The sequence below is a fragment of the Pteropus medius genome, unplaced genomic scaffold, assembly GCF_902729225.1.
Source record: "Pteropus medius unplaced genomic scaffold, Ma_sr-lr_union100, whole genome shotgun sequence".
NCBI classification, from domain to species: Eukaryota; Metazoa; Chordata; class Mammalia; order Chiroptera; family Pteropodidae; genus Pteropus; species Pteropus medius.
This window is the reverse complement of record NW_024353906.1, coordinates 792085-819056: the sequence shown is the minus strand read 5'-3', so window position 1 is coordinate 819056 and position 26972 is coordinate 792085. Positions and strand designations below refer to the sequence as shown.

At 32.7% G+C, this 26972-nt stretch overlaps 1 protein-coding gene and 1 pseudogene across 2 annotated transcripts in view; both read right to left on the bottom strand.

The window, feature by feature from the left end:
- The window catches only part of PIK3C2A (phosphatidylinositol-4-phosphate 3-kinase catalytic subunit type 2 alpha), an 85789-nt gene that overhangs the window by 18697 nt on the left and 40120 nt on the right, over positions 1 to 26972 (bottom strand). For both annotated transcript variants that reach the window (XM_039851499.1, XM_039851498.1), the window contains 18 exons: positions 25123 to 25243; positions 24260 to 24371; positions 22991 to 23070; positions 22795 to 22858; positions 16981 to 17124; positions 15652 to 15700; positions 15361 to 15571; positions 13659 to 13781; positions 12222 to 12389; positions 9870 to 9981; positions 9347 to 9492; positions 7041 to 7229; positions 6460 to 6553; positions 5893 to 5987; positions 5366 to 5546; positions 2671 to 2775; positions 1402 to 1494; positions 65 to 194 (listed from right to left, as the gene is read on the bottom strand). In XM_039851499.1, the coding sequence (XP_039707433.1) occupies positions 65 to 194; positions 1402 to 1494; positions 2671 to 2775; positions 5366 to 5546; positions 5893 to 5987; positions 6460 to 6553; positions 7041 to 7229; positions 9347 to 9492; positions 9870 to 9981; positions 12222 to 12389; positions 13659 to 13781; positions 15361 to 15571; positions 15652 to 15700; positions 16981 to 17124; positions 22795 to 22858; positions 22991 to 23070; positions 24260 to 24371; positions 25123 to 25243 (2217 nt within the window). The remainder of the gene's footprint in view (positions 1 to 64; positions 195 to 1401; positions 1495 to 2670; positions 2776 to 5365; positions 5547 to 5892; positions 5988 to 6459; positions 6554 to 7040; positions 7230 to 9346; positions 9493 to 9869; positions 9982 to 12221; positions 12390 to 13658; positions 13782 to 15360; positions 15572 to 15651; positions 15701 to 16980; positions 17125 to 22794; positions 22859 to 22990; positions 23071 to 24259; positions 24372 to 25122; positions 25244 to 26972) is intronic.
- On the bottom strand, positions 20696 to 20818 carry LOC120593642 (uncharacterized; annotated as a pseudogene).

The following is a 26972-nucleotide window of genomic DNA, read 5'->3' as shown; positions in this document are numbered from 1 at the left end:
GTACACCCTGAGCTAAGTTCACAAGCACAAAAAAAAGGGACCAAGACACAGCTTACAGATTTACCTCGATCTCTGCCAGTTGAAAGACATTTGAAAATTACCATCCTCAGATCTAGTCCTTCTTTAAGCCAGATCTTGTCCATAATTTTTATCATCTGTAAAGCTAACATATCTTGCCGAAGATCTTCACCAACCTTGAAATCAAGGAAACAAAATTAAACTTATACTTTTCTAAAAACTTAATAGATTACATACTATATAGGAAGGAGAGGGAAACAGTGAAAAAAGTGAAAAATGACATTAGCAGAACTGTCTTTTAATTTTTCTACAGTATTCTAACCTCTTTTTTTCTCTGTTTCCTGAACTATACACTTTAAAAGGCTGGGTTTTATGGTATATGAATTATATTAAATTTTTTAAAAGGGTAAATGGGGGGAATCTTTGTGATGATCAAAATATTCCATATCTTGACGTATCAATGCCAATATCCTGATTGTGATATTGTACAATAGCTTTGTAAGATCTCACCATTGGGGGAAACTGGGTAAAGGGGACATAGGATCTCTGTGTAATTACTTACAATAAACTACAAATCTACGATTATCTCAAAATAAAGTTTGCTTTAAATAAAAAAGTTAACCATCCCAAAATAAATTAATTCTAACTGGAATCACATCAAGTTTTCCTTTTCTTCTTTAAATTAAGTAAAATAACTTAAAAATACATAATGAATACCTTTTTGAGACTACAAGAAAATTATGAAAAAAATAAAAGGGAGATTTACCTTAACAAATATTAAAACAATGTATAAAATGTTTGTATTCAAACAGATGATACTGTTTTAGGAAAAGGCAAATACATCAGTAAAATAAGAGTCTAAAACCAAATCCGAGTATACAGAAAGTTGCTATGTATATCAAAGGTTGTTCAAGAGAAGCTATCCTTATGAACCTCCACTAATCAAACTCATTAACTAAAACTCTCCATTCTTCATTCAAAATATGTAGTCATAATGCACAGAACTGTGACTGATAACGGATTACTCTGTAGTACTCCACTCCTGCTACTTCCCACAGTTAAGTCAGTATGTTTCTAAAAACCAGCGCCATTGCTCATGGTTTTGCAGTTTTGCGCTACACAACTCTAGGGGGCACCATTCGCATCACAGTCTGTGTGAGAGGCACTGCCTGGAGTTATGACGTGCCCAACCAGCATGGCAGCAGCTCTAGCCCAGAGTTGTATTTATCCCATTACCAGTTTGGGAACAGTTTATGTCAGTGATAACCTTTCACATAATGATTCAATTTAATATTAAATAAACAAACGTACTTTTGGAAAAGGAATTTGAGAAAAGAATTTTTAAATTTTCATTTAAAAACAAAGTAACCTTATTTTGCTCACCTTAAACATGACATTAATTTCTTCACCCATTGGATCAGCATTCACCATTGTGACTTTTAGGGGCACAGCATTAGAACTGAAGAAGGAACATGACTACGAATATAACATATTAAGTATTAGAAAGATAACACTGGAATAAAAATGTGTTTAAGGTTTTTCTGTCCTACGCATTTCTCCTCTCATTTGTTCCTCTGAATTATGGCAAATAAAACAACACATGTGAACTTCTTTTTAGATTATCTGTCAGATAAGAGGTATATAAAAATGCTTTTTAAAACTTAAACATAACATATATGCGTAATATATCATCTACTACTTTCTAGGCAGAGAAGCAAAACCTTAAAAATTTGAGACAAAACTATTCAAAATTTGACCTTCAACAGAGCACAAAATTTTGTATATTCTTATCTTCTAAAGCAGTGTAATCTGGGATGAGATCTCTATTTCTTCTATTTATGGTACTATTATAATTAATAATTAGCCATAGAATCACATAGTGACATTGAATCGAACAATTTCATTAGCAAAGATGAAATCTTATTTGAAAATAAAACTGGTTAAAAAACTAATTTAAGACAATCAGACCAATTTAAAGGTAAATAACAAACAAAACTGAAGGGGAAAAAAAGATAATCACCCTGCCCCCAAATGACATAATTATACAAGTCAGGTATCCACTGTTAAATTTCAATGAAGAGTAGCCAAATTCAGCTTAAAAAAAAAATTCAAATCTCAAACTCCATAGATAGTTGTACCCTGGCCTTTTAAAATCTGACACTAATGGATGAATTAATTGGCTGCTTTGCTGAACTTGTGGTAGAGAAAATCCACTATTTGTATGATTAGCCCACTTCAAAATAAAATTACTCAATTTTGATGATTATTCAACTACTTTTCTATAGCTTTAAAAAGTAGTATAAACCTGGAAGAGTCTATCTGGCCAAAGGAAGGAGAAACAATGTCTGTTAGTTGAACAGTTTTATCACTGAAATTACAACATATGCTTCTTATGTAGCTATTATACCACGGTAAAAAAAAATAGTTTAATTTGAGGTAGTAAATAATTTTATACTGTTTATTCTTTCAGGAATGGTGATTACGTAAAAATATACTGAGACAAATATGGATCTTATGCAGACATCCACAAATATTTATAACCAACCTATGCAGGTTTTATCCTCATTTGCCTTAAGCATACCTGCCCATTTGCCTTCTTCCTACACATTACTTTGAAATGTAATATGAACTTATAAGTATTTTATGTGTCACCTTAATATTTAATTCTTTTGCCACAAGACTTGGATTGAGAGGCAGGCGACATTTATTTCTTAGAAAAAAAGACTGTACTCGTTCCATACTCCTTTGGAGGACAACCTAGAAAAAGAGATTAATACATTTTCATAATACATAATGAAAATGAAGACCTATTTTTAAGACAATAAAATTATAATGTGGACCCCATTTTTAAAACACCCAATTGTCAAAAAGAGTTATTGCCACAGAGAGTTAGTTTTTACTATAAAAATAAAATTAGGACAGGCAAAGGCTATAAACATAGGAGGATAAGTACACATATTCATATTTAACATATTAAATAAAACTCACTAACAAAGAAATAGAAATTAAACAGAAATGAGATGCAAAATTAACAGATGAAAATTTTAAGATAATATCCAGAACTGGCAATAGGGTGGGAAACGGATATTTCATAATCTGTTGGTGGGAAGGAAGGTGTATACAGGCATTTTTTTGGTAGAGTAATCTAAGAGAAACTACTATAACTAAAAATATACATGGCTCTTAACTCAGCTACTTCACCTGTAGAAATACTCTATAAGGAAATACTGGCAAAAGGGCAAAAACTTATAAAGTTCACTGAAAAACTGTTTGGGATAAGAAAAATATGTGAACAACCTACATAGAGGTAATGGTTCATATCTTACACTACAATACCTTGTAATATTATGTACCCATTAAGAAACATGAAGGGTAACTAAATGTACTGACATGAATTCTCCAAGATGAAGTAAAAAAAAAATAATAATAATAAAATAAAATAAATACATATATATATAAAATTAAAAGAAAAAAATTAAAGATCTAAATGAAAAGACAGCCTATTTTTATGACCTGGAAGACTTAGTATCAAGAGTGAAATATTTCTCAAATCAATCTACAGATTCAATAGAATCCCTGTCAAAATTCCAACTGCTTTTAGCAGAAAAGGACAAACTGATCCTAAAATTCATATAGAATTGCAAGGGACTTCTGAATAGCCAAAATCATCTTGAAAAAGAACCAAGTTGAAGGACTCATATTTCCTGATTTCAAAACTTACTACAAAACTACAGTAATGAAAACAGTGGACTGGAATTGAGAGTACAAATATAAATCTGTGTATCTATGATAAACCGATTTTCAACAAGGGTGCTCAGTGGGAATGAAGTCTCTTTAACAAATGGTGCTGGGACAACTGAATAACCACAGACGTAAAAGAACAAAATTGGACCCTTATCTCATACTATATAAAAAAATTTACTCAAAATGGATCAAAGCCTTAAATATATGAGCAAAACTATAAAACTCCTAGAAGAAAACATAGGTGTACATCTTCACCAGCTTGTATTTGACTTGTATACATAGGTGTACATCTTCACCAGCTTGTATTCTTAAAATATGGTATCAAAAGCAACAAAAAAAGTTAGTTAGTTTTCATAAAATTAAAAACTTTTGTGCAGCAAAGGACACTATCAGAGAAGTAAAAGACAATTCACACAGTGGAAGAAATATTTGCAAACAGTATATTTGATAAGGGTCTTGTATCCCGAATGTATAAAAAACTTTAACAACTCAAAAATAAAAACAACCCAATTAAAAAAGGACTTAGAAATTTCTCCAAAAAATATATAGAAATGGTAAAAAAAAAAAAACCACCTGAAAATGTGATCAAAAATAACAAATGTTGGTGAGTATGTGGAGAAATTGAAACCCTCATACATTGCTGGTAGGAATATAAAATGGTACAGCTGCTTTGGATAACAGCTCCGGTGGTTCAAACAAAAAACTCGCAAATATTCATAGCATCATTTTTCATAAAAGCTAAATAGTAGAAACAAGCCAAATGTCCATCAACAGATGAAAGGGTAAATGAAACGTGGTATTATCTACACAATGGACTGCTATTCAGCCACAAAAAGGAAAGAAGCACTTACATATGCTAGAATATGGATGAACCTCAAGAACATTAGCCTAAGTAAAAGAAACCAAATCCATAAAGACAGAAAGCAGATTACTGTTTACCAAGGTGGGCAACAGGGGAGGGGAATGAAAAGTGAGTGGTTAGTGGGTACAGGCTTTCCTTCTGGTGTGATGAAAATGTTCTGGAATTAGACAGTGGTGGTAGTTACACGACATCGTGAATGTACAACAAGTCAATGAATTGTACACTTTCAAATGGTTAAAATGGAGCACTTTTAAAACTCCAAAAATTTGTATCTATACTTAAGTGTTTATATGTGTAAAGTCATAAAAAATGACCAAGAAGGACGTACAGCAAACTATGAACAACCTACAGGGAGAAAACAAAACTGGAAAAGTCTTAATTTTTTTTTCTATAAGTTTCTTCATCATTTTGATTTTTTAATCATTAGCATCAATTTAGAGTTTTATTACTTTTACAGTTACAAAAGAGTTAAAAAGCAAAATGAAAAAGAACCTTAAGAGAACAATTTTAACCAGGAAGGAATACAAGCATGGGAGTTAAACAACATTAATTTTCTGAGTTAGTTTGTGAAATCGTGTCCTATAGATTTTACACAACCTTTGAATTCATCTGCCCAAAACAGCATAGGTATAGCTAGAGTTCTATTGGATGTCTATTGATAAAGAATAACAATTTAACTTATCCACACTGTAACGATCCTTTAATATCAAAATATTTATGTTCCCTTTAATGGGTACATACCTGTCTGGCTGATCCACTAGCCTGCCTTACTTTTTCTGCTACTACTCCTAAAAGCTGTACAAGTTTTGTCTGCTTCAAGAGTTCTTCTCTCAGTCCTTTTCCTCCTACTGAGAGGAGAGCACCCAAGATATGTTCATATCGGGCACCAAACTGTGCATCATGCAGGGCATCCTTGAGGAGCCTAATAGAGCAAAATATTTGTCAGCCGCTTCTGAAAACTGGATGAACATCTCTAAAAAATCAATTTAACAAGTTCAATTTTTGGTATCCAGAAATTTATTTTAAGTTGTATATGTAAGTAAAAACTTATTATTAACAGAGCTCTAACGTGCCAAATATCTTTGCAATAGAGAGTTCTGTTATTTTTTGTTTTATTTCTAATGACGTAAAAATTCAGCTTCTTTATAATGCCTTCAATAAAACATCTGGTATCCGCAGTAAGAAGTCCGAGCATACCATTTCAGAGTATTTTATCTCTATAAATACTAGGAATAGGAGTAAAGTTCTTAAGAAAATTTAAATCTTACCAATATAAATTGTGTGCTATCTGTATATTTCCCAATGCCCTGGACAGAAGGAAGCGCACTAATGAACTGTTCAAATAAATTTCATACTTCAAAGCCTACACATAAAGGAAAATAAGAATTACTAGTGGTCAACCCCATACTATGTTGTTAATATAAAAATATCGAAAGAAAATTATATAAAGCTGATTCTTGTTGATGAAAGATGATACTGATAAATATGAAACAGATGAATTAACAAGCTAAATTAATAAAACAAAGCAGAAAACTACAGACCTGGGAATAACATATAGCTATGTTTAAATGACCAGTAAAGAAAAATGAAAGAAAAGTTTAAGTCTGGTTTGTTCTGAGAATCTAAAGTCAAAGATTTAAAAATCCAGGTACATATATATAATATTTGAGTGGGGCAGCTGACAATAGTAGAAAAAAATTCACACTAAATCCAAATGCAATGGACCTCAATGTTCCCACACTAAATCAAAACAGAAAGGGGATCCCTTAGCAAGTTCCCTACTCATAAAAACTGGGGGTTTATTAAGGAGGGCAGGTAACCAAGTAAAAAGTCACCTGCACAAACTGTGGAAGAAGATCTGTTAGCTCATCATCACTAATAGGCTCGATCCAGGTCACAGCTTGGGACCTCACTTCTTGATCAGCAAATCTAGAAGAGTACCAAAAAACAAGATTTGACAATGACTTCTTTCTAATGAAGCTATATTTCTTGAAAACACAATCTTAATCTATTCCTGCCAAAGAATACTCAAATAGCTCTTTATTCAAAAGCAATCTGTTTCTTCTTTTTTTTTTTTTAGGAAGAAAATCTTACTGTGCTATACAAATTCTATTAGGGGACTGTTTAGAAATCTTAAACTTATGGAAATTAATTTGGGCCCATATCACAAAATATAACAAATTATTCAAAATTTACAACTAATTCTCTTTACATTAGTTTTAAAAAAAGGCATGATATGACATGCCTTTTAAATAACCTCAGTAAAAAGGTGTTTGTAGAAATGTACATTTACACCATTTACATTGTACTGAATTGCTTTTATGTTAAAATAAAGTACTCCTACAACATAATACCTTAGTGGTAAAATTAACAATTAATAACACAGAACAAATAAATATAGTGGCAGTTGACTTACTTTGAATCAAGAAGCTCTAATGCAGTCAGTGGGTGCAATGGAGGCCACTGCTGAAGCAATGAGTAAGTTTTGGCAAGATTAACCCATTTCCAATTTGGGGCACTTGCTAGTACTTTAGGAAGACAATTTGGGTGTTTCAGGCAATAATAACGTTTCTCCCACAAAAAGGTTTTGTCTTCTTTAGAAAGTCTGCATACATAACAGAAGTAAATTACTCCTCAATGATATCATAATGACAGTTACAGTCTCAATGATTAAAAATACAAAGAAGAAATTTATTCATTTTAGAATAGCCATTTCTTAGTAGAATCATTAATAATAATTTGGAATAGAAAAGCACAATGTACAGCAAACCCCACTAATTTACCCTAATTTTGGGGATAGAAAGAAATTATTCTGCCTTGATAAAAGAGTCTTATTTATGAAAATGAAGGATAATTCAGTACAATAAAAATTTATTGAGCTCTAACCAGATGCCAGGCACTAGAAATTAGAGCTGAATAAGCAAAAGCCACCACCCTAAGAGCAAGGATTTCATCCATTTTATATACGTAAAATCAAATGTCATATAAAACACAAATGCTATTATAAAACTTTATAAGATGATTTACACAGCTCAACTGAATATTCAAAATTAAAAGGACTTGTTTTGGAGATTCTAATTTAATCTTAGTAAAAAACATTTATGTGAAAAAAGAGATTTCACTATTTTACTATCCATCTACTTTCGTTTATGTAATATTCACACTGAAATGTATTCATGTAGAATACTGAAAGAAAATCAAATACTGAAAAAAGGTGCACATTGAAGTCTCTCTTCTTCTAATTGCCCTCCCAGTGGCAACTGCCCAAGCTTGTATATTCTTCCAGAGTCCGATTGTATAGAAGCATATACATAGGTGTAAGTAGATCTGGTAACATACTACATACACAATTCTGCTTCTTGCTTTCTTCATTAAACATATCTTACATAGTAGTACAAAACTATAACTTCAATCTTAATAGTTATATAGTACTACTTGGATAAACGTACCATAATTTAACCCCTATTGATGGACATTCTCTATCAGTTTTACAATAATCCAAACACATACTGCAATGAGTATTCTTGTCTCCACAAGCAAATATAAAAGGATTTCCTCTAAGTTATATAACTAACTTGAAGTGGAATTGCTAGGTCACAGACTATACACACTGTGATCTTTGTAGGTTTTGCCAAATTGCTCTCCAAAACCTTTTTAGAATTCAGCCGACAGTATAATCTTCATTTGTCTTTATCCTCATCAATACTTTATGAGACATTTTAATTTTCAACAATCTGATATGTATGAAATGGTACCTTGCATTAAATTACATTTATTTCCTTGATTACTGAGAGGCTGACATCTTTTCAGATCTTTAACCCATTTCCCAGTCTGCCCTGAAACTACTGGCTGGTGGCGCTTGTGGCTGCAGTGTTTACCCCAAGATAACTCATAAATTAGTCCTAACCTTACCCCCAAAGTTTGCCATAAAATATCTTGCTTTTATTATTATTTTTGCATCGCTCTAGTATATCAATAGTCTTTGGAAACAAATGACATCATCCTATTTATAGCATTCTGTTTTTTAGTAGTGGTATTTCCATTTACAAAATATAGTAATTCTCAATTGCTGAAAATGTCAAATCCTAGAAAACGTAGCATTCCTACATGTGATGTTAACATTATTCTCAAACAGTTGTTAGCCAAAGAGTCATTTGATGAATCCGATTTATGTATAAATTTGTTACATTAGGATTAGAGACAAGTTCTGTTTAGAAATAAATCCAAGAACAGTTTTTATATTTTATTTTCACATTGAAAACCAGTCAGGTTTGCTTCAGCCTCAAAGAGCATGTTTACGTAAAATTAAATTAATGCTAGCAGCGAGCCACACTTTTTTGTTCTAAATGGGAAATGAATTAAAAGGCACTATATTTCTTTTCCAAAAATTACCTATTAATATTCTTTGTTTAATTTACTATTGAGTTGTTGGTTTTTCTACTGATATGAAAAGGTTCTTTATACATTAAGGAAATTAATCTATTGCTATTTACTATAAATATAGTTCCCAATTTGTTGTTGTAAAAAGTTTGACCTGTACAAATTTCTGTACTTTTATGTAGTCATACAGTCTCTTTATATCATTAAAAACAGATATTGAAAAACTTTCCATGCCAAGAGCATTGCTAAATTATGAAATAAATCAGGGCATTTAATAAACCATTAACTTTAGCTTTACACTGTAAGAGATACCCAGGCAAAAACAGAATCAAAGGAACATACCCAAACGATGAATCTTTGTGAAGAATATCAAGAAGTTTCCCTTTTATATCATTTTCCAATGTTTCTAAGTTGTGCTGCTGTATAATGCTTCTGTCAACTTGAGGAGTGGTATAAATGATATCAAATGTAGGAGAAGGAAAATCAACCTTAAAATTTGAACAGAAGTTGATGAAATTATAGCTGAACAGGCCACACAGTTACCACATTACCTTCTTTGTCTTTAAGAAAACTGATTTCTCTTAGCCATCATGGTGAATTTTAGATTGAATATTAAATTAATGCTTGTCCTTTTGTTGAAAGTGATTACCACTGTTGGCAATTCTCAACAGAATATGTATCACTTGGGATGGGTACAGGGCATAATTTACTGTTTCTCAGAAATAGGAAATGGTTTATTGACATTTAAATTGAAAACAGACCCTAAGATTGAAACAAGATCAATTAGGCTTCTTTAATAACAACCCAAATCATGGTATGCATACACTTTTTATAAAGAAATTTAAATTTAAGTACCATTCGTTACCTGTAACACTATTCTTTCCATCACATATCCTTTTTTGAGAACTGTTCCAGGAATCAGATTTGTATGTGATGAAGTCCAAAGGTATAAAAGCTTAGTTCCACATGTTAAAAACCTTCATGAATACAAACAGAGGAATAGAAGAATACTGTGATATTCATTTTAAAAATTAATTCAAAGCTCAAAACACATAGTAATGAATTTGAAATGTTAGTATTCGAACATTTATGAAGCATCTTCTATATAAAAAGAATATCTTTAAGGACATAGCAGGAGCCACTCTCCATTGTGTACTGACTCTTTAGGTAAATGTACTGAAGTGTGGGAGCTGGAACAAAGGACGGGAGAATGAAGGAACATATTTTAGGAGAAATGGGGTTGAGGATAGAACATAAGATGGGTAAAGACTCAGTCACCTGTGCCCTAAACAACATCTATAAATAGGAATGTGAAGGATAGTCTTTAAAGATCATCTACAAAGGAATACATTTCAAGATGGTATGTAGTCTGGATGACAGAATTGCCCCCTGACTTCTACCATAAGAACAAAAACACATGCCAGAAAACCTAGTACCTACTTGTGACACAGGACTAATCATTTGAGATGAGAAGTTATATCTGTGCCCTGGATCAGGGGTCAGCAAACTTTTTCTCTAAAGGGCCAGACAGTAAATATTTTGGTCTTTCTGGGATATACCTCTTTGTTACAGACATTCAACTCAACATAATACAATAATTATGCATTATGAACAATATATAAATAAATATATGCTATATTCTAACAAAACTGTATTTACAAAAAACAAGCAGTGTGGTGTAGTATGCAGACACTTGCCCTAGCCTACCAGTTTATAGCCTACTTAAATTTAAAATATTTGTCAATAAAGGTATTGATATATTTTTACATAGAAAAAATGTCTGAAAAATAACAAGAGATATAAAAACAGGAAACTATAAACTTCATTAAACTTTGTTAATTTTATTAAAACAGCAAGTATCTTTTTCAAAATTAGACTCCAATCTTAATGTTTCCTCTTATATTCTTTTTTTAGAACCACTCTCAACCTCAACTAGATTTTAAGGCAAATTCCTATCATTATTTCATCTGCAGATATTGTTATATATCTCTAAATGATAAAGTTTTATTTTAATATAAATACAATACCATTACAACTCCTAAAATAATGGACATTACTTAAAATTACCAGCTTTCTAGTCAGTATTCAAATTTTCCTAATTATCTCTCTCTTGTTTTACAGTTGGTTTGTTGGAATAAGGAGTCAAGTAAGGTCAACACTTTTATTTCCTCATATAACCATTACCTGACACTAATTTATCAAAGATAACTGAGAATACAATTCCATCCCTTCATGAGGCCAATACTCTGTTTTTGGAGTAGTTACAGATTATATTTGGCAAAAGTTTCTAAATACACATCATTAATAATCTCTGCTTTTCTCTAGTCTTTTGTGGTTCAGAATTATGTCAGGTGTCACACAAAACTTTAGCGCACAAAAAGGCAGAGAATAAAAATATGTTATACTACCTCCTCAAATATGAGAGAAGTGACTAAAAGAAAAAAAAAAAGAATAAATGCTATTGTTAAGTACATGGGAAAGAATATTTCAAGAACGAAATTTGTGAAATCACTGTTTCAAATATCACATGATTTTAATAAATGATTCCTAGAAAATCAAATTCTGTTTGCCATTTAAGAGGAAAGAGGAAGTAGAACTAGATTAGCATAATTTTTTCATTCGTAATTTTTAATTATTTTATTGTAGGTTAAATGTCAGTTATTAAATCATTTTTCAAACTGTCTGATGAGGCAGAATGTTTCCATTGTGTATCAAATGAGTTTGAGAATGGCAACAACACAATAATAGTTAAGAACACAGACACTGAAGCCAGACAGCCTAGATTCAAATTCCAGTTCTACCAATCATTAGCTAAGTGCTCTGGGGCAAGTCACTTAAGCTCTCTATACTCTGATGGGAAAGGGATGAGATGAAAAATGGAGTTGTTTTAATAGTATCAGGGGTACCTAAAGGACTACAAGTATTATGTCAATAATATAGTGCTTTACATAAAATGAGTTAAAAAGTGAACTGGCTGCTACTTTTCTCCTGAAACAGTGAGTAGCACCTTTGAATACTAGTTATGTTCAAACTACAGTAGAATAACTTTGGTTTCCTCTGATCTGTGTCTCTGAAATGACCTCCTTTTATCACATTGGAAAAACTGAGGCAGGTCATTACCTCACGTACGTCATTGTTCCCCACCCTGTTCTCTAGTCAATTCTGATGCTGCAGATATGTCCACATTAACTCACCATCATGACTCAGGAACACTTACCGTTTAAAATCAAAAAGAGGTAAAGAAACTTTACCCAAAGCTTCTGGCCCCTTTCTCTGCTTATTAGAATCAGGGGAACTTCCACTGCTCTGATTTAAAATTCCAAAAAGAGTAAGGTGAAGAACAGATTCTAATGGCAACTGTGATATCTGGATGGGAAAAATGATTCTGTAGGGGGAAAAAATGTATTAATAGAAAAAAATTAGATTGAAGATGAAAATTAACTTTTTAATGAAACTGACAATTTTAGGTATTTTATTTAACTTATATAATCTTTAATCTTGAGTAACCTTTACTTAAATAGCAAGTTCGGCTAGCATGTACTGTGAAAATCTTAAATAAATTTCATTAACATTTCTTTCTTAAAAAATTTGTTAGCACCTTTAAGACTTGCGATGTCAATTTCTAGGTAAAATAATAGTAGTCATTTTTACTTCCTTTAGGAAAAACTAGATGAGTGTTTATGAGCAGCGATTCCCAACCTTTTTAGTAGCAGAGACAGGTGCTACTGAGAATCTACTGCCTGATGATATATGGAGCTGAGGCGATGATGCTAGCACTGGAGAGCGGCTGCAAATACAGATGAAGCTTTGCTCGCTCGCCCACTGCTCACCTTCTGCTGTGTGGTCCAGTTCCTAACAGGCCACAGACTGTTACCAGGCCACGGCCCAGGGATTGGGGTCCCCTGTTTATGAGTATTTCTGATTTGGGATGTATGTGTGCATATATATACTTTTACACGCACACACAAACAGACATGTAGATGTTTACTGATTTTTTTTTTTTTAGTTCTAAAAGTACACATAAAGTCAACAGTGGTCACTCTGAGGAGCCATGAGATGGTATTGAAAATAAAGTGACACTTTTTACCCTAATGCATTTTTTTATTATTTGCTTTCACAGATGTGTTAATTTCATAATTTAAAAAAATAAAAGGAAAATTAGAAACCAATACAGAAAAAAATGTTCTGCAATTGCCTATCTGCCTAAATAATGAAAGCATTCTCTTTAAAATATTGTTTAAAAACAATATTTAAAAAATATTAATAGTGCAAATTATCTTGTACATTGACTTAAGATAATTTTTTTTAATCTGTTAATCAAAAACTAAGCTTCACATATACAGTGTCACGGAATAAATCCTAAACTAAGCAATGTTATAAAATACCATCTTTCTAGAATTATATGTAAATTTGTATTTTTAACTTGACAAAGTCTAGGAAGAATTAATGGCATGTTGCTGCAATTTTACATATAGATTTAAAAGAGTATTTCAGATTTTTAAATGAGAATTTGTTTTACAGAATCATATCTAATAAAGACATTAAGATGTCAGTAAGAATTTAATGGATTTTAATGGAAATTATAATAAAAATAAAAACTAGGATGCATAATGGAAAAAGTAAACAACAGTATACTGAAAAAATATACACTTACAGTTCATCCCATTTAATAAGATAGAAGAAATTCTTGTAAGTGCCAACCTTCTTTGATTGAATAGGTTTAAAAAGATCCTTTCCATTGTGAGTCAGTGAACATATCAAGTAGTATTTTTCATAACTGAGAAAAGAAAGAGTTAAATTTTATTTCATAATATAAATAGCCACTTTTCCCTAAAAGTAACGATTATCTAAAATCATTTGGTCACCATTCACTTGAATTTATGGAAAAACGTCTGAACTTTAACTATTGTAAATTCTGTAAAAATAAAGAAGAGGTATAGCAAAGGGAGTACAGAAGGGAATGTGGATTCCTAGCTGCCAGTCTAAGAGGGCAAAATGATACCAGCTGGAGAATTTATCTAAATTTTGTGCTCAGTTACTAGCTTTATATTTTAGTTGAGTGATGCTGAGTAATTATTCATTTCTAGGTAAATTTTAGGAAGAGTACAAATATCATCTTCCCTAGATGCCATTTTCCCTTGCTAAAACACTGAAATAAGAGTCAGCTATGCATATTAATGCTTACTGAGTCAGTCTTCTCAATCTATTAGGAGACTTCCATCAACCGTGGCAGATGTACTTGCCACAAGTAGAGTTGGATAGATATAATCAGGCAATCTTGCAGGGCATGAGTCTTCGGTTCAATAAAACTATTCTACTAGTATTCTAACTTACTGCTAGGCTTACACATTAACCACTTTGTTCATATATACGATATATTAATCATTCTAAATATATTTCACATCTAACCTCATTAGTTCACAAAACATCCCTAGCTATTTGATTGCTTTTCTCAGCCTCACTCCATTTGTCCCTCTTCAGCATTTTATATGTGTATGTGTATGGAGGATGTGGAGGGAATTATCCCTGTAACTATTTAAAAGAATGAAATGCTTTCAGACAGCAGCAGTACCCACTTAAATGCAAGTTCCGGAAGAGCAGAGAAGTTCTGCTGCCTTGTTTACTGCTGATTCCTAGGAGCACTAAGAAAACTGCCCACACATGGTGCTGAGTAAATATGTACTGAATTAATTAATATACCATATTTAAGTCATTATACTATTTTTTATATTCTATTTATTTACTTTAAAGCTCAATTTAAGCAGAATTTATGTTTGGAATCTCTTTACTAGGCTTTACCTTACCTTTTAGCATTAAGCTATTTCAAAACTATTTCATTTAAAATATTCAGTTCAGACTTTTCAGTTTATATCAGTCACTTCCAAATACGTTGAAGTTGACAAACTTTATGACAAAAAAAATCAAAAAAGAAAAACCCATATTAAAAATTCAATAGAAGAAATGTGTTCTTATAGACTTCAAAGCCTAGCAATCAGTAAATTGTAAACTACTAAAAAGGGGAAAAAAATGTGCTAAAGTCTAGTCCCATTACACTGTTTCAAATTATCCTGGTTCTAAAAAAAGGGCAAAAAGTAGCTGTCATAAACTGACTAATTTATTAATCAACCATTGCCCTTGTAAGTTTAAACATATTCCTGCCTTTTTTTTTGCATGTAGTGGGAGTAATATTTTTTACTGAACGGTTTCAAACATCTCCTTAATTTTTATGAAAACCACACACTTAGCTGGTGTGTCATCCATATAAATACCAAGATAACAACGGATGCTGACATTTTATAAGATTAGAATAACTTCTAGGTAGAGCTGTGCATTTTTTCTTTTGAACATTTACGTACTTTGATACCCAGTTACTTGAAATTCCATGTGCAGCAAAGACAGTAAACTGGAGCTGTTCTGCTGTGGTCCACGCTTCCTTGATGTTCCTGTTACTTTGGATGCAGTCTGCAGGACTCCTACCAGAATTTCCATGGAGTCTGAGAAGATCATAAATTGCTGCAGTTAATTGGTCCATGCTTACTTGAACAGGATTTTCAGGATTCAGTGAGCCTAGATTTAAAGATATTATTTATATAATTCTCTGAAAAAGCAATAATTATTGCTAAAATTTAAAGAACTTAAAGACATACCCCGAGTTGAACTCTTGCTAGTGTCTCCTTCTCCAGACAGTGAAGTCACCTGCATACACACATACATATTAGTCCAGAAAACTGCCCATGATGTAATATAAATGTTTTACCTTTTATTTCAATATATTTAATTAAATGCTGTATCAAAGAAACCTCCTTCCCAGGGGAAACCTCCCGAAAATATCTGCAGAATAAAACAATAAAAAAGAAAGTAAAACCTTCTATCAAATAAAAAGATGATTTTTAGTATCAAGAAAATCATAGAGTAACCAAAAATCAGTGCAAAATATAGAAATTCAACACTTTTCCTCATTAAACCAATTTATTAAGATTTGAAACCCAAAAGTGATAAATATACTAATATGGTATTTTATTTTCTATTAGTTGTTCTATTAGCATGATAAGAATATCCTTAAAGAAATTAGAACTCTTGTTACCATTTAGTGTCTCAAAAAAGCTTAGTTTTTTAAATTAAGGTCTCTTCCTACTTTATTGAACAAATGAACATAATGAATGGAAACCTCAAACAACATCAAGACCACAGTAGTTGATCAGCTTCAAGTGATTTCACACATATTTTTTAATTTCTAAAAATAAGCACATAAGAAAAAAGAGCCCCAAATTTCTGTATACCATATGGATAAGTTCTCTGTGAGCATAAATGGATTGAGCTATCTCTTAGATATCTGTTAAGGGGCATACCATCAACAGAACTTTAAATTTATTATATCTTGTTGACATCTCTTATCTTTCCAGTAAGAGCTACAAACATCCCCATGAACAGAGTCAATTAAATCCCCATAGAAATACCAAGGGGAGAGCTTTTGCTAAAAGCAACAGTATGCTATCAAGAGGCCTTCCAACCTGGTTGCTTCCGAGGCAGTAAGTCACTATTACTGAAGCGCTTGGGTCTTTTCAATGAGGAGGAGATATAGTCCAAAATAGAACCTGACCTATTGGCAGCCATGCACATTTCCATCCAGACGGAGTGCCTGTTACCATCCAGGTCCTTCAAGCTCAGTATTTACCTTAACATCCCAACCAATTCACTTATGCCAGAGTTTCTCCTCTACACACAAAAGGTTCTTTCAGAGTTTGGCATCTACCTATTCAATATCAACTCTCACAAAGCTCTTCTGAGGCAGCCCATCTCCTCTTAGGAATTTCCTACCTTATCAAATAGGGACCCATTCGACTCAAAAGTAAAAGCCAAAATTAAAATGTCAACGTTTTGTCCAGCAGAAGCAAAATTTCCCACTTTAAGTGATAGGTGCTCACTTAAGTACATATCTGCATGTAATAAGATACTAATTACTAAAAAATACTCACATCGGCACTTTTACTCCTTGGAAGATTAACTGCTCTCTTTAGCTTCTTTACTGATTCTGTAATGGCAAGAGTCTCTACACCGTCTAAAGCACTACAGATTTTTCTTACGGCTTTAATTACTTGATCTACTGCTCTGTGCTGGTTCTTTAAAAATAAAAAGTAAAATAAAGATAAGTATGTAGAACTTAAAGGATCAATTATTTCAGACATGAAGTGAGAAAATGAACATTTTAGATGTGCCTTAAAACAGATCTCTTTTACTTTTTCGTGATGAAAAAAAAGAAACAAGATAACTTTTTAATTATACAGTTTAAAGTAAGAAAAAGCAAGTTTGGTTAATTTTCACTTTCCTGATGCAATTATTCATATGCAAATGCCATTAATTTCATATTAGAATCAGAAGTAATAGCAACAAATTACAAATGAATTACTAAATCATTAAAAAAACTGGAGTTATCTTTTTTATTCTCATTGGGAATAATTTCTGCATTAAAAACATCAATGCTTCTCTCCCTCTGGTGAAAATTTGTTATCAAAAACCAAGTTCTTCAGAGGTTGGTCACATATTAATAACATTGGGCAACAGTTACTAGAAATGAGTCAAGTCTGAAGCATCATTTGTACTACATAACCATCACTTTTAAAGTTTTGTCAGATGAAAAATCTTCCTTGAGGACAACCTTTCTGAACTATTCAACCACAGTTGATTTCGCTATGACTCAAAAGTATACATGTACAAATGTATTATAAAATCATTTACCTCATGAGAATGATTTAAAAACACTCCATTCCCCTCATCATCATTTTAAAGTGCATATCTCATTTAAAAACATTCTTATATAATGCAGCAATTCATCAAACATTTATGCCGAACTTAAATGCCAAGTACTGTTAATGTTAAAATGGGCTGAAACTCAGTACTGCACCATCCCTTAAAAATTTAAATTTTTCCACCATTGAGGCTTGGCTACCAGAAACTGAATGTTCCATTAACCTTCATGCTTAAATGAAAGTACCTCATATTCTCAAATACCCAATTATCCTGCAGTCCTCAGAGACTGAAGGTCTGTCATCTAGCTCCCCATTTTTGTTTAAATTTCATACTTATACTCCTTCACCTTCATGCAAAACCTTTCCAGTTCTGAGGCTCATGCCATTTTCCTATACTATTCTCCATTATTTTTTATGTGTAAATATCAATTAATTGTCTATCAGTTCTAAGTCCACCCTTCTTTGCTCTATTTTGTGAGACCCTATATTTCTCCTTTGCCAGCTGGCACAATGTTAGGATTTGTCAATAGAGGGCACCAAAGGGACAATCAAAGGCAACAACAACCTCAAGGTACTTATCAGGGTTCTAGTCCTCCATTTTTGAATTCAGGGTGGGAGCCCAATAGTCCTCGAAGAAGAGTACCAGCTGCACTCTCAGGCCATGCTCTCTCAATCTGACAGCTGCAGCAAGTTTCCTTGCCAAAGGCAACCTGTGTGTTCCTGTGATAGCCATATCCTCTTCAAAGAGGTTAAATTTCAGCCTGGGGTTGTGGGAGAGGCTCTAACATAAATCCTTAGAGTTCCTTCACTATCCATTATTCTAACAGCTGCTTTTCACACTTGTTACTTCTGGAACCTTGAGAGTAGGGTTGGCAAAAAAAATTTTAAGGCTAGATAGTAAATGTTTTAGGCTTTGTGGGCCACACAGTCTCTGTCATAATTCAACTGTATTATTAAGGGTATGAAAACTGACACAGATAATTCGTAAATGAACAAGAATGGCTATGTTCCAATAAAACTATATTTACAAAAACATGTGACATTGCAGATTTGGCACACCTGTAATATGCCAACTCCTGCCTTAAAGTTCTTTTTCACCTTGTAATAATTAACTACATTTTACTAATTAATGATTCTTTAAGTTTCTCTGTTCAAATAACTATTATAGTTCCTGTCTCCTGACTTTAGACCCTGACTGACTGATCTGCCTTGCCACTGACATGTCGTCATTTCTCCCCCACTACATTCCACATTTTTGTTCTGGATATTTATCCGACTTTCTACCCAATATCCTATAATAACCTACAGTTATATAATGTCCATGTGGAAAATTCACAGCATCTTCAACCCTAAAATTGTACACTATCAGAATCTTACCTACAATATCTTACTCTGATCACAATCTCCTTTGCTTCTATCTCTCACACCCTCATTCTGACAAAACCTGTTCTTTGAGCTCAGAGACCTCTGCTTCTTCTACCAGGCAGCTGAGTACTTATAAAGAAAATCTCACAATCACACAGATTCAACAGTCTCCAATTTCAGCAGGAACCAGCATACCACTCAGCATACCTTTTACCTGCTCTTGGTCATTCCCCTATGAATATGAAGCCAAATCAATATTCCTTGCCTCAAAACCCCTACTGCAACCCTAACTTCATTTTATTAAAATAAATTAACATCTCTAGAAAACTAAGGCAAAGAATTAAAACTTCTGTAACTTCCTGACCTCTCCTACAACCTATCCAGGAGAAATTAAAACATACAGCACACGAAGACTTTTAATGAATGTTTACAGCATTATTTATAATAACCATAAACTGTAGACAGTCTAAATATCATTATTTGGTGACTAGATAAAACACAGCATACCCATATAATAGAAGTATTCAGCAATAAAAAAGAGAACAAACTATGGATACATCTTACAACTTATATACTACAGCATGGACAGAGCTTAAAATCAGTATGGCAAGCAAAAGAAATCAGATATAAAAATCAGCATAGGGTATTCCATTTACATGAAATCTCTTTAAAGGCAAATCTATCAAGTATCAAGACAAGAACCAGATCAGTAGTTGTTCAGGGCCAGGGCTGGGAATGGAGAATGACTGCAGAGTGGCACATGGAAACTTTTGGGAGTAATGAAAAATGTTCTAAAACTGAACTGAGGTGATAATTATATAACTCTGTGCATGCTGGTTCTTACTGAAATTGGAGACTATTGAATCTGATTGTGAGATTTTCTTTAGAGTACTCTATGCAAATCACTGATTTGTATGCATCCAATGGGTATATTTTATGGTATATAAATTATATCTCAATAAAACTATAAAAAATATGGGGAGTAAATACGATAGTCACTATTTTAGATTAAATGATCAGTGAAGTGCTCTCTGATAAGATATTTGCGCACAATCCTTAAAGAACTAAAATGGTAAGCCATGCAAGTATCTGGGGGAAGAGCATTAAAAATAGAGGGAATAAGCACAAAGGTCCCAGTTAGGGAGCATCTGCAGATCAACCAGAACAAAGGAGTAAACGGGTAGGAAGCCAGGACCAGAGATCTAATGGGTCAGAATGTGTAGGGCCCACTATTAGGGCTTCGAATTTTAGTGAGATAGTAAACAGGATTCTTAGCAAGAGTGGCATGATTTAACATTTTTTAAGAGTTTACAAATTAATCTTTTCAAAAAATTATCTTTTGGTTTTGATTTTCTTTTATTTAACATTTGATTTCTGTGCTTATTTTCATTTTTTAAAATAAATCTTTTATTTTAGAATAATTTTAGATTTACAAAAAGTTGCAAAAATAGTTGGGAGAGTTCCCATATAACATTACTTTTGTCAAAACTAAGACATTAACACTGGTACATTACTATTAACTAAACTGCAGACTTTAATTCAGATTTCATCAGGTTTTGTTTGTTTGTTTGTTTCTTAATGCCTATAGCACCTGGTATTGCTAGGTGGTCTCCCATCCAAGTACTAACCAGGCCCACCCGACCCTGCTTAGCTTCTAAGATCAGACGAGATCGGGCACATTCAGGGTGGCATGACCATAGACTACCAGTTTTTCTACTAATTTCCTTTTCCTCTTCCAGGATGCAATTGCATTTAGTGACTTATTTTTAAAAGATCATTTTTGTTGTCTATAGAAGACCGACTGTATAAACACAAGGGTAGAAACTAAGAGACTAGCAAGGAAATATTGTAACTATTATAATTGACTAGGACTGAAGCTTTGGGAGTGATAAAAATACATTCCCAATGTATTCTCAAGGTAGAGCAGACAAGAATGGGACTGCATGTGGGATGCAAAGGATCTTTTTCCTGAGAAACCAAATATGATCCCAAGGTTTTAGCCTGAGCAAATGGAAGGACAGAGTTGACATTTATTTAAAAAAGGAATTGTGATGAATAGATATGAAGAGTAATATAAAAAATCCAGTTTTCTATATGTTAAATTTGAGATGTCAAGTAACAGACAGTTGAATGTGAAGTTGAAGGAAAAGGTTAAGTCTGGATATATAAATTTCAGAGTCATCAGCATATGTAGGGTATTTAAAGACAAGAGATTAAGTGAGGTCACCTAGAAGGTGAATGTAGAGAGAAGAGAAGAGGTCCTAGAACTGAGCCCTGGAACATTCTAATGTTTAGACATCAGGAAGATAAGGAGAGATCATGAGGAAGCCATGAGTGAAAGTGAGAACAGTGGAAGGAGAAGAATCAAGAAAGTGATATCCCAGAGGCCAAGCGAGTGTTTCAAGAAGGAAGAAACAATCAACTCTATCAAACACTATAGAAAAGTTGAGAAAAATAAAGCCTAAGAACTTATTATTAGAAACATAGAAGTCCTTCATGATCTTAATAAGTGCAGTTTCAGGGAAGGGATGAAACTGAACACCTGACTGGAGTGGGTTCATAAAAGAATGGGAACAGAGAACGTGGAAACAGCAAAAACAGATTAACTTTCAAGAGTTCAGCAAGGAGAACAGAAAAGTGAGGTGGTTGCAGCAGAGAAATGTAGACTTTTTATTTTATTTAAGATAGGAGATATATCCAGGGCTCAGTCCTTGAACTCTTTTCCTCTACCTGCAATGATTTTCTTGGTGATCTCATCCAATCCTACAGCTGAAAATACCATTTTTATCCTGATGACTCCCAAGATCATTATCTCCAGCCTGGCCTCCTCCATTAAATTCCAGATTCGTATCCAACTGCCTACTCAACATCACTATTTGGATGAATAACAGTCATCTCAAACATAATGTCCAAAATTATAAACCAGATCTACCCCCATGCCCAATCTGCTCCTCTCACAGTTTTCTACATCTCACTAAATGGCAATGCCAGATTTCCATACGCACAGATAGAAAATCTTGGAGTTATGCTTAACTCCTCTCTCTCCCTCTTTCTTCTCTCCTCCCCGCTCCCTGTTCCACATTCAGTCTATCAGTAAATCATCCTAGCATTAATTTCAAAATATGTCACAGAATCCAACCCCTTCTCACCACTTCTACTGTATTCATCCTGGTCCAAGCCATCACTGTCTCTCCTGTGGCTAGGAAAACATCTTACGTGATTTGTTTGCACTCTTGCTGCCCACCTTCCCTCATTCTATTCCAGCTACAAAGATCTAGCAGACCGTAAATATACAGGGCATACTCCTTCCCCCAAAATTGGATAGTTTCTTCCTCTCCTCCAGTGGTTTACTCAAATTCATCTTCTCAATAAGGCATTCTCTGATTACATTCATTTTCATAATTCTAACACCTAGTATATAGTAAGCATTCAATAAATGCTTTTTGAATTGAACTGAATGTTCCTCTTAGAAATAAAGCTGAAGTGAGAGTAGACACATTGACTCAGCATTATTGAGACTTTTTATTAAAAAGTTGGGTCAGAAAACAAGTCAAACATCAATATCAATAATACATTTTAAATATTCCTTCTAAAATACTTAATCTGACAACACTAGACTTCAAAGAAGAGAAACAAGAATCTTTAAGTCATCATGACAAAATGTAAATTAAGACTTACTTCTACTTGAAGAGCCAGCTCCACTTGATTATGATAAGAATCTAAAAGTTCTTCAACAGGGTGTCTGAAATAAGGAACAATTATTGTGGCTGAAAGATACTATATACAAAAATGATTGTTTTATTCACTATAACAAATGTAGTCACATCCAAAAGCAAAGTTTGAAAACCTATAATTAAAGCTTTAGATGCCACACCTTGTCATGACTTCTTTATATGGTTTTTCTATTTGATGCAGGTGTTTGTTTAAATCCACAGGTGTTTCATCATCTTCTGCCTAAACAAACATATATACACAAATGTTTACCAAAAAATCAAATCCATTCTTTGGTCTTGCTAGTGCCAAATTAAATATGGTTAAACATATGATAAATTCTTGAAACTGAAGTGATTTTTCAGAACTGAGGCTAAAATATTGTCAGAATTTAATATTTACAATTGACTGAAAAAAAGTGAATCGATATTCTGAAAAAAGGTTTTTAAATGAAAAACCATAAATGCTTTTAAGTCTAGTTTCTGATATATAAATAGCTCCCAAAACAAAAACTACTTCAGTTCTACATAGAGAGAATACAAAGCTGAAAATACTTTTAAAGATGGCTGACAGCCAAATAAAGGTGGAGTGAAAACCAGATGGAGAAGAGATCATTTGAGTTTCTGCATTTTTCTTCTAATGATAATCAACTTTCCCTCCACCTTATCCCCAATACACGAGGTGCTGGTTTCTTCTACCATGAGTCCTTACTATACAAATATACTCAAGAACATAATTTTAAGAAACTGAAAAGAACTAAAGATTGCTAAAATGTATTGAGTTTTGTGAAATAGTTTCCACCCAATTGAAATAAATTCTACCTAACATAGGAGCAAAACCTAAGAAAGTAAAGAGAAAATGAAAATGGTATTTACCTACCCAAAATTCTACCAAATAAAGAATTCTCTTTAGAGATTAAAATTCATGGTGTTTTACAGTAATAAAATGGCCTCATTTCCTGCATGCTATTTTGCTTTAATCTCAAAAGAAAGTATTGTACTTTTAAAACAAAGAATTAGTATTCATATGGTGAAAAATAATGTATTTTTCTTAGTTTGGTGCAAAAGTCGTGGATCTTTTTCCCCTCCCAAACCCACATTTCATATTCAAAATCTTTCCTTCTTCCTCATTTCTCCTTGACTAACCCTGATGTTTTCATTACTGCGTAAAACTATTACAAATCAAATTTCTAAATCCTCCACTTTGATTTTCAATTAGGCCTCCAACTCTGAGTAGTATGCTACCTAAACCTTCATGATTGAAAATCTCCGCCCCCGCATCTGCTGAAAAGACTCCTATTGAGATAAAGAGTTCATCATTTCCAGTCTAACCCAGAAATCTTGGAGAATGTACAAATAGCAAATTGGCTAATTAGCGAAATTATTCGGATTTAACCAAATGAAATTCAGTAATAAGGTAAATAAACACTTACAGTTCGGGCCAGATTTTGGCACATTGTGCTGAAGGTCAAAAGTCGTAGTTTAATCTCTGTGTCCCATTTTCGACAGTTTTGAATATGTTCATGACTTCCAAGGCAATGATTACTATTAAAATATATTAATTATTCATTAATTATTCATCAGCGTTAGTCTCTTCAAACTATAAATTACAGAGATGAGAGTAAAATTCTATCTGCATCAGAAACCGAAGAGAATGGTAAAATACAGAGATAGTTTTTTAACCAAGTGTAAGCATTTAAGTAGAATAATTCTTCTACATGAGAAGAGTCAAAGCAAAAAAGAAAAAAGATAAGAAGAAAATGAGAAAAATAGAGACAGGACATTTCTAGTAGCCTAAGAGACCGAAATCTGTAAAATAACTAGACTAAAATAGCAGATGTAATAACTACCTGGTTCAGAAAAAGTCATATAATGATTATTTCAGGTAACTAAAAGGGAATCACAGCTGACACTGTGTATAAAGTAACAGTGTATGCTACAAAAGAAAAATGGAGTCTATAATGCTGTGACTATTGATCCTTCGCAGAAAGAAAAAAAAAAAGCATTAAATTCACTTACCAATCAATTACCCACCACTCTTCCCATCTGACACTATAAGCTTCTTAAGGGAAATACCATGTCTTAATGATCTCTGAAATCCCTCCATTATGTTAGACATGACTTCTCAAAGTATATCTCAATATAAGTGTATTGATACCAAGAATCAATTCAGTAGGACCCTATGTATTTTTGTATTACAAATTTCACTTAAGATATTAAAATTTTTTTAATCATTTAAGCTATTAAAAATGAAATTTCCAAAGATGTTGTTCAGTAGTTAAAAGAATAAACTTACTTCTGTAGCACTTCCTCTTGACCACAAACTTTCAGAACATAGCTGCCAACATCTACTTGATTCAAGTCATCATGCACCCAGCAAAGGGCTTGCATTATAATGATTTCTACAGTAGAACTCACTGTAAAAGAGTTAGTCATGATTTTCACTTTACTCACTTAATTCTAAGTATACATTTATTCAGATTGTATTTCTTATCATCTAAGACAGCACTATACAATAGGAATATAATTTAGGTCACGTATATAATTTAAAATTTTCTAGTAGCCACAATGAAAAAAGTAAAAAGAAACAAGTAAAGCTAATTTTAATGTTTTATTTAACCTATATCTCAAATACCATTTCAACATATAATCAGTATTTAAAAATTACTGATGAGATATCTTACATTCTCTTTTTAAACTAAGTCTTTGAAATCCAGTGTGTATTTTATACCTATAGCACATCTCAATCTCTATCAGCCTCATTTCAAGCATTCAACAGCCACATGTAGCTAATGGTTACTATATTAGACAGGGCAGATCTAAGCAAAGAAAGCCACCTCCCTGTTACAGAGGCCTCCAAAAGGATAACATTTAGCAGTATCTAGCAATGATTTAAATCAAATTTCAAGGAAAAGAATCAACATTTTAAATCTTTGACATTTGCCTTGTAAATTTTCCAATAAAGAATAAAAATCTAGCGAGTTGGAAGTACTGTTCAATTCTTATTCTTTTAAACACTAAATAATTTTTAAAGTAACCTATTTCTGTACTTCAAGCTCCTGCATTCAATTTAGAAGATAGTGACTACATTCAAACTTCACAAAAATTAACAGCTTAGCAAAGGCCATAAAACTTCTATCTAATACTACAATGGCTACATTTCTAAATAGTCAAATGTATGGTAACATTTATCATCTGAACATACAAACCACCTGTACCATAATAGTTACATTTCTTAACAGAGCTGTACTGTTATAAATGTGCACATTTATGAAGAACCAAATAGGCATTTGAAATATTTTTTAAACAAAAAAATCAGATTTTAATATAACAAGTCAAAATCTGATACAAATTAAAACATTTTGCTATCAACGTGTAAGCACTGATACTCATGCTTATTTCAATCAAAAGGCCTTTTGACTTTTTTCCTTCAATTCTGATATTAATTCTTACTGCATGTTTAAATGATTGTTCAAACCAAACTGTAAAGTACATTTAAAAAGAATAACTCTTCCTTTAGAAACTAAAAGAATGATTATTATAGTTGGCTAACATTTTGTTTCAGATTTATATTTTTTCAAAGGGCCTTGCAAAGTACAAAGCTACAAAGAAAGTATCCAAATACTGGACATAGTCCTAGTCATAAGCACTAAAAAAAAGGCATAATTTGTAAGCCAAAGTACTACAGAAATATAGGATATTATTCTACTGTTGGAATTCCATTAAAACGATATACATTGTGAAAAACAATAAGCTATGAAAGAAAATAAAAGTAGTTTTTAAAACCATAACAAAAAATTTCCTATGGACTTGGGGATACATCTTTAGTAAGGATATCCACATCGTCTGGGAAGAAGACTCAGAACCAAAGGAGAATTATCTTCTCCTTAGAGGAGCTTAGCAAAATAACTGAAATTTCCATTTCACTGACAGCTCTTTATAAATAAGCATTCTTCTTGCCATAAAAAAGAAAGAAAGAAAGAATTTGACTGTCTATCTAATTATCTGTTTAGTAGCCTTTTTATCTAATGCTTTGGGACCTTGGCCAAGAGCCACTGATTAACTAAAGTGAAGCATTTTTCACAGAAATATGTACAGTAGTTATAAAGTTAAACTGTTTTGCAACTAGTCTTAAGTAGAAATGCC